General features: G+C 41.0%; 1 protein-coding gene across 1 annotated transcript; it reads right to left on the reverse strand.

Moving 5' to 3' along the window:
* Positions 1-1,632: 1,632 nt before the first annotated feature.
* Positions 1,633-5,335, reverse strand: evx1 (even-skipped homeobox 1). Its single transcript, XM_034241118.1, has 3 exons — positions 4,792-5,335; positions 3,635-3,870; positions 1,633-3,120 (listed from the first exon to the last, which is right to left on the reverse strand). Exons 1-3 carry the CDS (start codon positions 5,153-5,155, stop codon positions 2,593-2,595), a joined length of 1,128 nt encoding a protein of 375 aa, XP_034097009.1. The 5' UTR covers positions 5,156-5,335; the 3' UTR covers positions 1,633-2,592.
* Positions 5,336-12,046: the final 6,711 nt, after the last annotated feature.

Genomic DNA, 12,046 nt, shown 5'->3' on the forward strand with positions numbered 1-12,046 from the left:
AGGATCTTATACGGCTGATGTAATTGGTGTTATGTGCGCAATCTATGAGCCCATCATATCTTGAAACTCAGTCATACGCAATCTTTCAGCGATTAAATGGCATGTTGATGCTGGATTAGGCCGCTGAGGATTCAGTCATATAGTTTATGCAGTGAGGGGAAATGGGGTTCCATATGCGCTCAGTAAATGTGGTTGTAATTCGCCTCACTTTAATGTGTCATTCTGGCACAGTGTGGCGCGGGTTTAGAATATGATCGTATAGTGCTACTGCTCCTGTGTAACCAGGTGCAAATCAGATCCAAGCTTTAAAAAGAACCCGCTATGAAACTAGAAGTTTGGAGAGACTGCGTCTCTTGAATAATCCGCTAGCCTGATTCGTTCATCTTTTTTTATGGCACAGTTTTATTATGCACAAACCAAAGCCATTTTCCTGCATGACCCGTGTCCCTATCAGGCTTAAAGACACCGGCTGATAGTTTACATAAATCTGCCTTGTGGTTTCGCCCCGACCCAGGCGGCTTAAACGGTGTATTATTCCAAACATATGCATTTTAATCAGCTCGGTCACACTTACAAGAACTCCAGTTAATAAGGCCATCAATCAAACGCGTGTGCGGGAGGCAGTAGTGGGAGAAGGGGGGCTCAGCGGTGCGGTGTGTGTGGGTGCAGTCCTGTCTGATTAGGATGAACCTTTTACCTAAAGCATGAGAGGAGAATGAAAATGTAGTTATAAAACATGTTTTTGTGTCGTTTTCCATTGACACAGTTGTTAATGGAGGACTTGATGAATTAGCTTTTCTAGTTGTTATTTAGTATTAAGGCTGGTGGACAGTATCTCAGCTAAAAATAATAATCAAAAAGCTTTGCAATCTTGCTTGTTAGATTATAGCTGCATAATTACGCAATAGGCCAATCGTTTTGCCAGGTGGGCTCTGCATGGCCAACGCTAAATGCAGCCATCTCTCCACTGCATTACTGCAATCACTTGTGATCTCTCCCATGCATGGAGTAAAAAACCGTTTAAAATGTTTATTTGTGTGTCTCTCTGAGGGCCACAGCACCCCTCTAATAGCTATTACGCGCAGAAAACTCTTTTAATTTGTGCAGCCCTGGTCAAATGCGGCCAATTAAGATTGGTGGCGGGCCTCTGCGAATCATCGATCTCTTTGCATTTCCAATACCTTCAGACAACTAATTTTGTCTTGTCTATTAAGTAGTCGGAGAGAAAATATGAGTGGCTATAACGGAGCTCAGGGACCACTTAACTGTCACGGGCAATCTAGTGGTCCCATCAGGAGATATGGGCGCGCTCTGGTGTTGTGACACCAACCACTTGAGAACCAAATTAGTTTTATTATTGCAGGGGGGAGGTAGACCAATTGTGAGTGTAGAAAATCCTTAACCACCCAAATGAAAAGATACCCGAAGAAAATACTAGTTTAAATCAGTTTGTATTCTGTTGTCTTGGTTTGAATTATTGAGAGATAGCCTACTGTTTTTAAATTCTCATTTTCTCAGTTGTGCTGTATACGGGCTCTTTGAATGAATCATAAAGGCGTTTAGAAAAAAATACTCAATTGATTCTTTGACAGTGTTTATTGCAAATTAGACGATTAGGACAACTCAGTAAAAATAAGAAAATAAAACAAACAGTCACGTATTAGTCCGCTTTCTCAGCCACTAAACTGGCGCCACAGTGCAATAAAAATATTTAAAAAGAGGCCTACAGGCATATATTAATCACATTTTCATCTCATAGAAGAACTGTCTCTTGTATCGTTAAGGGAGGGAACTGAAAGAGTGTTTTATATACTTAAAATGTTCACTTTTATTTATTTATTATTTTATCATTTTTGATTGTCCTCTCTCTGTCTCTCTCTCTCCATCCTCTTCTGGGTCCTTCTTCTTCTCTTCCCCCCTCTTCAAACCGTGCTGGCTGTAGTAATCCGTTCCCTCGGCGCCTTGTTACCTTTTGGCAGTAACGATCCCTTCCTGGTATTATCATTAATTCAACACTCAAAAATCGCCGGGTCGTACATATACATCACTTAATAATTTCACTAGCATCTGCACATTTCGGGCCGGGCCGCAGCGGAGGGCCCCGGTGTGGAGAGCTGCTTTATAATGAGACGGCCGCAGTCTGTTAACAAATCCCCTTGTTAAAAAGAGACATGGAAAGCATCATTCTCGCGTAACTAACAATACACGTAGGTCAATTTAGACGCGTAAAGAGAGGAGATGCCATAATAAAAAACTTAACGCCAATCCATCTCACATTTATTTTTTTCTGGATTCCCCTTTCTGTCAATTATCAAATGAATGTTCTGAAAATCTAATTTGTGTCCATGTCGTCATATTTCAGCCTACTGCTCTGGCTCTGTAATGGGATTATTATTTTTCAGTAATGGGAGATCAGTTGTGCGTCACATAGCTGAATATCTGGCTAATTATCTTGCCTCTGATTTAAGCTGGTTTTCACTGCTAACAGGCTACCTCCTCATGCTGTTTCAGTCCCGATCATATAATCTGTTATGTTAAAAAAAAAGCTTATGTTAAATGCTTATATATAACTACAGCTGGTGTGTTTTGGTTTTATCTGGTCAGAGGCACTTCTTCCCTCTGGTCTAATGTCACAGGTGAAGATTTGCTGAGCACTGAAGGCGTGAAAGTGACAAAAGCGTCAGTCCTGCTAGTTGGGGAGCAAGCGAAGTCCGAGCCAGAAGGCCTGGTTGAGATGCCGTTGGATTGACTTGAGTGACAGGCCAGACAGGAGCAGGGGCTTCCTCCGGGTCCGAGGCCGTGGTGCGGACCCGGGTACAGGGAGGGGTGTCTGAAGGCGCACAGGAGCTCCGGCCTCGGGTAGGGATGAGACAGCATCCGGAAACTGTCGAGGGAGCGCAGGGGGTTTGAGAAAGGGGTGACAGTTGGAACCGAGCCAGCTCCGACACCAAGGTGGGAGTAGTAAGGAATCGGCAGGTGGGTTGGGAAGGGGTAGGGCAGGTTCCCTGTGGCCGCTGCGTGGCTCATCATGTAGGTGTAGAAAGCCGGGTCTGCGGGGTGAGGCCACGTCATTGCCAGACGCTGCCGCTTGTCTTTCATCCTGCGATTCTGAAACCACACCTGGCAGAGACAGAGACACACCGAGTCAAATATTAACCACAGGCCACACTGATCCAAAGACAAACAACAATAACAAAAGCAGATAGTTCATACAGTACTTCTGCTTTTACGCACGACTTGAAATGCAGAAAGAGTTCTTGAATTCAGTTTTGTGATTTATATGGACATGTATTTCTCACAAGGTGCATTTGTTCGTTGAAAACAGAAGACAAAAAAATACAACAGGCCTGTGCATGGTTAAACCATGTAGGCCTATATGTGCATGTAGCATGCATATTAAAAGTTATTCTTGATATTTGGTTATGAGCTTGTCTTTCGCTTACTTTGTGGTGTTTTTGCAATATTTCTTGCATGTAGAATGTGCAAATTAATTGGATAAATATTTGATTTTATGAGCAGTTCTGCGAGATTTCGTTTTGATAGAGCTTTCCAAAAACAAGCTCGAATATGTGGTCGTGTATACTGAGCGAGAGGCCTGATTCAGCTCTGCTCCTTTGAGACTTAAGCATCTTACCTTGATGGTGGTTTCAGGTAGATTTAAGGCGGCCGCCAGCTCGCACCTCCGCGGCCTGGATACGTAGTTCTCCCGGTAAAATTCTTTCTCCAGCCGTCCGATTTGCTCCCGGGTGAACGCTGTCCGGTACCGGCGAATCTGATCCGCTGTGTAGGACATAGATCCTGGTCCTTGGACCATGTTTCCCGGGTCAACACAAGTCTCAGACGGGTGACCTGGAGAATCCCCATTTCGACCTGAAACAGTATATACAGAATAATTCATCAGATTTAATAATCATGCTTAAAATACATTCAGAAAAAAAAATTCCACCCAAAACACATCGAAATGTTTAATTAATTTCATTCGATTCGTAATTAATAAGCTATATGAGGCTTGCTAATTTCATTGTTTTACCTCCCTGTTCGTCATTTTAATTGTGAAGGGTCTGCCTAACATAATTTTAGCTCAGACAACTCTTCATTTTCTCGTAACATCTACCTGCTAATATTTCTATTCATATTTTTTTCAGAGTATTTTCATTTGTTGAAGCATCATCTTAAAATAAGGACAGAGGTTGTATTGTTGTCATTCGTTGGTATAAGTCCACCGGTTTGGTTTGAGGTAAATAGAGCTGGAAATACTTAGTTATTTATAATAATCTGAATGTCTATTCAAATATTGTCGTTGTAGGATGTAACACATTTGTACGCACATTGCAGTCTTAAGTCATTGTGCCCAAGAAGATGCCCAACATTTCCTATGTTAGTGGCCTTCTCGTTTGGTTTTTGCTTGCGGTTTACATACAATCCTACATTCTTCCTCATGAATGCACACATAGGCTTTGCTTTGTACGAGTTACTAGTCAAACTCAGAGGGAGACAATGTCTAAGATTGTGGGTGTCACCTCACCGTGTTTCCAGCGACACTGGTCTCTTCACAGAACAGCTGTGCAGCACCGACTGCGGTTTTATTCTTATGTCACTGACGCTAGTGCATTGCATTGAAGACTCATTTTGATTTTATCGTGCAGTTTTAGATATAATAAATGCACATTTTAGACTCATTGTGTTTACTGACGCTTCTGATTGCAATAATGCACGTTGGTATTTAATCTGATCATTGTCACGACCATGCAATCACAGAAAACCCGCAGTGGCATCCGGCTCCCAGCCTACCTTTAGCTGTGGGGTAGTCCATGCTTTCAGGCGTGCAGCTGACATCAATTTCCTCGTAGAAGTCAGACTCTGTGTCTGAGCTGCTGCCGTCTTTGTGGGGATGATCTCTCCGGTGTCTCTCTCCGGACGAAGACCTGCCAACTGGCCTCATTTCGGCGCGCATATTCCTCCGTGCGCTCTCCTCCATTACCAGCTCCGCTCTGTCCCGGGAGTAGGGCGCAGCGCCGGGGCTCAGACAGCTCCTGTGGCCCGGCTTCCCCTGCGGTTCTCTTGCGGGGCTCCCGATAGCTCCGGGCAAACTGGAGGCGCTCTTGACAAGCTGAACTCCCTCCGCCAGCATCACCATCTCCTCTCTGCTTTCCATCACAAGCACGACTTTAAAAAAAAGTGTTCGCAAGAGCCGTCAAAACCAAGACGATGATTTTCAGGTTGGAGGGGTGTGTGTGTGTAGTGATGGTGGGTGGGGGGATTGAGTCCTAAGGAAAAGGAGAGGCTTTTTGAAAAGAGGGGATGCTATCCGGTCTGACCCTGAGAGAGGAGCGCTCCAGAGTGCGCAGTGGGAGCTCTGGGAGGGATCACCATTTACCCTCTCTCTCTCTCTCTTTCTCCGGAGCTGTCATTCTTAATAGGCCAGTCGTCATGTTGGTCCCCCCCCCCCCCCTGATGACGACACGCATTGATTGGGAATGGGTAAACAGACGGCAGCGTCGAAATGGAGGTGGGGGGTGTCAGAGAGGGCATAAAAGGCAGCCATGGAAATCTATCTTTTTATCTATCTCGTTGTATCTAGCTATCTTTTTTACATATATATATCTACAATTTTCAGATTTTTTTTTCAAAAGCTTAAAAAAAGATGTATTTTCACATTTGTATACGATTGAAATACATCTTACCGGTTTCAACTGATGCAATGCATATGGTGGATTTTATGATAAATAAAAAAAACGTATCAATCAATTTTTCTATATGCGCGATTTAGTGCACCCCCCTCCTCTTCTCTTTGCCTTTAGTGCCTCCCTAATCTCCACCTAAAGTGGAGTCAAGTAAAGTCCTCAAAGGTCAAGTCTTGCGGTCAGAGTTTAGAGATGCCATTTGACATGAAGTCCTAAAAGTCATCATCTTAAAATAGAGCAGCACCCAGGCGGAAAGCATAATTCATTATTTCTGTCTTTTGTATTATCAGGAATATACACGTATGTCCTATACATTTAAAATGTAATCTTTAATTTGAAAAACAAATCTGAAATGCACTTATTTCTCCCTTACCTACATACTTTTAAACCACAAATACAAATGGCGTGCAGCTGTAACAGTGGTTTTAAAAAAGAGCAGTAATGGGTGAGGCTTTTTTATTCTTTTATAGGTTCCTAATTTTAAATAGTCCAGTGATTATGAAACATAATGAAGGAAGAGTTACTTCATGGCTTTAATAACATTTATAAACTGTGGCAGGTGTGAGGAACTCCCACAAAATAACTTCATGTGTCTTTAGAGAACAGGTATATATACTCTCCCTGATCTCATGTGGATTTAACAGTTGTGTCAAATCTTGGTTCATTGTATGCGTGATATTAATTGTAAAGGATGCAGTACCCACGATGTCCACTGAATGTTTTCTGGTGTTGATGCCACTTTAGACTTTGATCGAGTTCACTCTCCTATTCTTCCTAACTAAAATGGGCTGCCATTTTATTTAACTTTTTTTTCAGTGGCCAAAACATGTACACATGTGATTGAAAAATCACATGTGCCTACCACCTAAATGCTAGTCCGATATCAGAGAATCTAACTATTATGTTTTCTATGTTTGCAGAAAATCATTTTATGCACCTTTTTTCCAAATTCAAAGGGAATACAAAGTTGAGTTAATATTAAAATATCCTGTGATCTGACATTGTAAATACTGTATTTACATGTGAACAGAAAACAAAGTTGAGTAGGCAGTTTCTAGTCATATACAATAATACAATTGCTGCTTCTGTTTAGGGGGGTCATCTCACCTTTTCACATAACAATATTATGGATAGAGACATTTGCTATCACACATTTTCAAGTGACGCTAACTGTTATCCATTATGCGTATAAAGCAATACAAAACTAATTATACCAGGGTGCTTTGTATAATTGAAGAACATCAAGATATTAGGGCAGCATTAGTGATCAGTTAAGCTGCTTTGTTGTATTAAATCCTGCACCTGTTCCTTACCTAAGCATATGATTTATAATAACACCCTAACCACTCTGTCCTCCGATATGTTTTCAAGTTTTGGTGAAATAGCATTACTTTATAACCTGGTCTGTTTAGAAACAGCCTTCTCCCCCCGACTTGTGATCAGATTAAGCAGCAGTAGGTTTTGTTGGTACACTCGGACGGCCATGTCGTGTAGAGAGAGTGAGTCATTTGGTCTCTCAGGAGATGCAGTCAGGCTGTGCAGCTCCAGTAGCCTCCGCTGTCCTTGTGCGCCCTCGCCTGTCCGAAAGAGGGAAGAGGCCCAGCGGCGGCAGCCCCCTCCCCCAGCCAGCTGAGGAGCTGAGGAAAATTCCTTTGGCTTTCTCCCCCGACTCTTTCATCTGGCCAGCAAAGGCAAAAAGTAAACCTCTCTCACTCAGACGATTGGATGTTGTTGCTTTTGGGCATAGTTGGTAAAAACTTTTATCTGGGCTGCTTTGCAAACATAGCTACAACTCGAAGTATATAAGAAAAAAAGTTCCCTTAGTTTCCAACTTTCTCTCATTTGATTTAATGAATGTTGATTAAGTGACGTAAACTCCCAATGTATTAAAACTGAAGTGAGTTGTGTTTCTTAGACAGAACCAATAGCACGAATACACAGTAGATCTTTCTGCATGCTGTTATTGAAGAACTGGAAATGCAATGAAGGAATTTCTCAGACACACTTTAAATATTTTTGAAATATAGTAAGAAGGAAAAGCTAATGCATTTTTTTGATTTTGGTCTTTGTGGTTCAAGGTTAGTTGAATGCTGTAAAACTCGTGAATCTGCTCATTTATATTGCCAAGCCCTAGTTGTTAAAAATAAGGTTGAGCTTGTGCATTATTTCCCTTATCGAAAATGTTTTTATAGCAGTGCATTTAGTAGCCTATGTTACAAAGGCTTTTTTGGATTCAGGCAGATCACTCCCGAAGCTGTATACGCATATTTTCTTAAAGACACAAATTGTAGTTCGACATTTTAGTTGTGATTTCCAAATCATAAAGATGGGTCACGTGCAGTCTTCCAGTGTAGCACTGCAGATATGCTAAAGGTCCCATTGTTTTGCTACTTGGAGTTATGCAATGGGTTGTGTCCGGGGCAGATGGGATCTTGTGATCATCCGGAGATAACACTTAGAAAGCGTTTTGCGCAACAGATGAATGACCTTGTGGGTTTACAGTAGTGTCACTTATATAGTGTGTGTTTTAGATAATGAAGGCCAGCGGATGGGTTTGGAGAGTTTGATGATTGTGGAACCGTTTTATACTTTATTTACAGGCAGGAATGATCATGCATTGGATAAAAATATGTTTGTCCAAATTCTGCACATTTTTGGCGGCAGAAGTGCAGAAAGTGGACCGCAGTCATGGCTCTGCTTCAGTGTCTAGTTTTGCAGGGGGAGATCAAAGAGGGGGAGCGCCCCCCACGGCAGACACTGCAGAATGCGCCCCCTCAGTTTTACTAGCCAGCCCAACTTGAACTTGACCATGGAGCCTGCGCAGTACGCATGTAATCCAATCCATGGCCCTGCAGTGCAGAGCTGACAGAATATTTGCTTTTTAGCACAAAAAGTGTTTCATCGTGTGAATGAATGGAGTTGGTGGATGTTCAGTGTGCAGCAAGCTGAGATGCAGTGCGTTGAAGGAGTCAGAACCTGGAAGAAAATACCATCTAGCCTCTCCTTCATGATCGTGGCCCCTCCCGTCTCTGCTGCTTCAACTTGGCCTTGAAACAGGATGACGCGGCTACCAGAGAGTTAACTCGCTGACCTTGGAGCGAAACATGTCCTGATGACTGTATGGTCCCCGCGCTGTAAGACCCACTTTTATCGCTATTCCATCCAGCGAAGCTATCACACAAATGGCTTAGCAAGCCTCTGAGATCAAGCCTGTATCACCCTATTAAAGGGGCAAACATCATTGGTATGGCTTACCACCAATTCAGCAGTAGCAAGGCAACACACCAGGTGCAAAGCCCTGACGTTTCACAAGAGTGCATGCGATGTTTTACGCTGCGTCCCTGGCATCTTTGAGAAAGGTGATATTTATAAGTCTGCCTGGCTGAAAATGGCTTTTTATTTTTAGAGAGTGTTCTGCAAGTGTATGTCCCACTGTTTCTTAATATGTTTAACGATTTTAGCTGCTTATGGATTGGCCAGAGGTAGATTTGAGGTGATTTCTGTGCATAATTTGTTGAACTATCCTCTTATGGAGGTGCTGATGTTGTCCGTCTGCAATGTAGCATTTAGACTGACATTCAATGAATTTGCATTGGATTGAATGTGTGTTAATAAAAGCCCCGACAGAGAGCTGTGTTTCTTAATTGGAGCATTTTGATTTGCTATGTCGAATGATACATTATATTGCGCTTGCCATGACTTGAGTGACTCATGGATAGCAGTATGCAAATAAGTCGTAGAATATTTTTTAGTAAGATTTTGGAATAAGTTTACATCTTAAAAATGTTTCGGCCCTGTTACAATTTTAATGGATGAGTCGAGATGAAGGCGAAAGTTAATAAATAGCATGCTGTTTAAAAATGATCTATCTCTAAACCTACATCACATATTTATACATTTAAAAAAACGGGGGAAAGCTAGCTACATTTTCTATAATTTGATGACGCCTTTATAATTAATGAAATTGAACGAAACGTGCAAGTATCTCAAATATAAACTTACTGTTTTATTATGCCTTTAAAATCCTCAGTATCCAGTTTTTAAAGAGGTACAAATGTTTGCAGTTTAATTGTTTAAGCAGATATCTCCTTTATTTATACATTGTGACGATTGGTCGATCTTTAAATGCAGGTCAGCTGATACTCAATGTTTGCGACTATTTTCGTTTTGTTTTGACTAGATCTCTTAAACTCACTACAGCATCTTAGTATTAAAATGCAAGTGGAGACATGCGTTCTCTGTTTACGCATTTTATTTTTTAAATAAGGAAACAACAAATCCTCTGAAATATAACAGGTGTAAGCGTTTCGTCCCAGGACACAGTCTTATTTAAAAAATAATGTTATTACATTAGTTTTCTATTTTATTATACACTATTTGCAGCTTATATTTGAGGTGCAGTATACTACAGACTGGGAAGTAATATTTGTATTTCGGCCTTTGTGCTTTATGGAGCAGTAGGCCAAAATGGCAGATTCTGAATATATTCAGAATCTGCCATTTTTACCGTGTGGTTACTTGTAGGAAAGCGGAATAAGAATGGCACAAAGATTACTGCAATAATTATGCATTTTAAAGAGAGTACTAATTCCTATTATACATCCATGCATTTGCAAGCCTGTGAATGAAACACACTGCATATACCTTCATATGTTTTATATAGATTCCTGCATGCCAATAAACGATTTCACATGCAGCTCGCATAAATTGAAACGTAACGGCGAGCGTGAGTCAAAGGCGCGCACTATAAGAACACCTTATGAATGAAACTGTCCAGTTAACTGTAGACCTTTTAGTGGCTGCCTGTGTGTGTTTCGGATTTTGAAGTGGGTCCGTTTCTCTTGTTATTTTTATGCAATCCTTTATAATCACACCGCAGGCCACCGTCCAGAAAATATGGAAAAGTCAAGTGTGGGACCGCCCTGCGTGTGGTTCCCTGCTTTGACCACAAAAACATATTGGTTGTTATGTTTTGACAATTTTTTGACAACCGTATACTTTAAACACGTGTCATCATCAACCAGACTAACATGGCTGCATGCAGATCGTCTAAGCAGCCTGTTTTATAACAGATGTTATACTATTAACAATATAAATGTATAGCTGAGCATAACTTTATATGGACCTACTTTACCCAGGCTTCAGGCGCTGAGGCCGGGGAATATATGTGCTCTTTCTCTCTCGCGCTGCGTAATTTAGATGCCAGTGTAAACAGGGGGTTGAACCTTCATTATGACCTCAGAGAAAAGTCTTCAGAATGTGCTGCCAACTCCCAAAATGCAGTAGGGACCTCCAGGAATCACTGTGATTTATAAGGGAGGGTTCATATTGAATGTAGTGATGGTTTAAATCCACTATCAAATACTATCTTGGATGTTATACAAATAACATTAAATTATTACTTTTATTGTTGGGTCCTTGCTATCTTCCAAATATTTCTCAAGATAACTAAGAATTCAGTGCCAAATCAATGATATTTGTGCGTGTTATACGTGTATCCCGTGTCCCTTTGGCGGGACATTGTGTGAGCCACTCCAATAAAGAGTGTGTGCCTGTGTGTCCATTGTACTTTGGGATGTCTCATGTCTGGACTGAACACATGTGCGCCCAGCGGCCACCTTGGCGAGGGCTCATTGTTGTTGTGACTGCAGGACTTTAGTTTCTTATGCTGTATGGAGGATATTTTATTCAGGGATGATTTATGTTTGATCCATGTTGAGATCTTTTTATGATTTGAACAAAATAATGTATGCATTGGCTATAATGCAGATAGGTGTCAAATGTATCTTGACAAATGACATGTCAATGTATTGTAGGGTTAATGATTTATGGAACTTTGTTTATATTGAGGCTGTGAGGAAATTGACAACCGGCTAAGCCTTGTGCAGCTACTCCATGACTCATAGTTGTTGCTGCATGTTGCTGCTGAATGATTTAATTACTTAGCGTTTCTTGTATGATAACGTCAAGACGCATCCAGGCTGCAGTGAATCATACTTTATATCACTTTGCATTTTGGCTGTGTTTTTCTGTTTCAAAATTGCAAACGTGATACAGACAATCTAACTTAATTTATTAAGAATATTGCACATAAACATACTTAATTTGATAAATTGTGAACTGATAATACATGTACATTATTTAAAGGCATATATACCATATTTCGCATTAGCCTTTTGTGTTTTCTAACCGTGAGTTTTTGCATGATTAACAGGCTAAGAAACTATAATAAGCGGGTTAACCCTGTGTTTAATGACTGTTATTTGTAAAAGGCTGTGTATTAATAAGCTACTTTTTTGCATGTGTTGATTAAAACACACATAATGATGGTAAATATTTCAACCCTATATTTCTTATTTAAT

This window comes from Gymnodraco acuticeps, unplaced genomic scaffold (genome assembly GCF_902827175.1).
Source record: "Gymnodraco acuticeps unplaced genomic scaffold, fGymAcu1.1, whole genome shotgun sequence".
Classification (NCBI taxonomy): domain Eukaryota; kingdom Metazoa; phylum Chordata; class Actinopteri; order Perciformes; family Bathydraconidae; genus Gymnodraco; species Gymnodraco acuticeps.

Excerpts from the sequence above, each read along its gene's own strand:
- evx1 (XM_034241118.1), bottom strand. The coding sequence starts at position 5,155 with ATGGAAAGCAGAGAGGAGATGGTGATGCTGGCGGAGGGAGTTCAGCTT. Across the intron at positions 3,871-4,791 it reads GGACTACCCCACAGCTAAAG|GTCGAAATGGGGATTCTCCA; the intron begins GTAGGCTGGGAG and ends ATACTGTTTCAG. Across the intron at positions 3,121-3,634 it reads TACCTGAAACCACCATCAAG|GTGTGGTTTCAGAATCGCAG; the intron begins GTAAGATGCTTA and ends TGTCTCTGCCAG.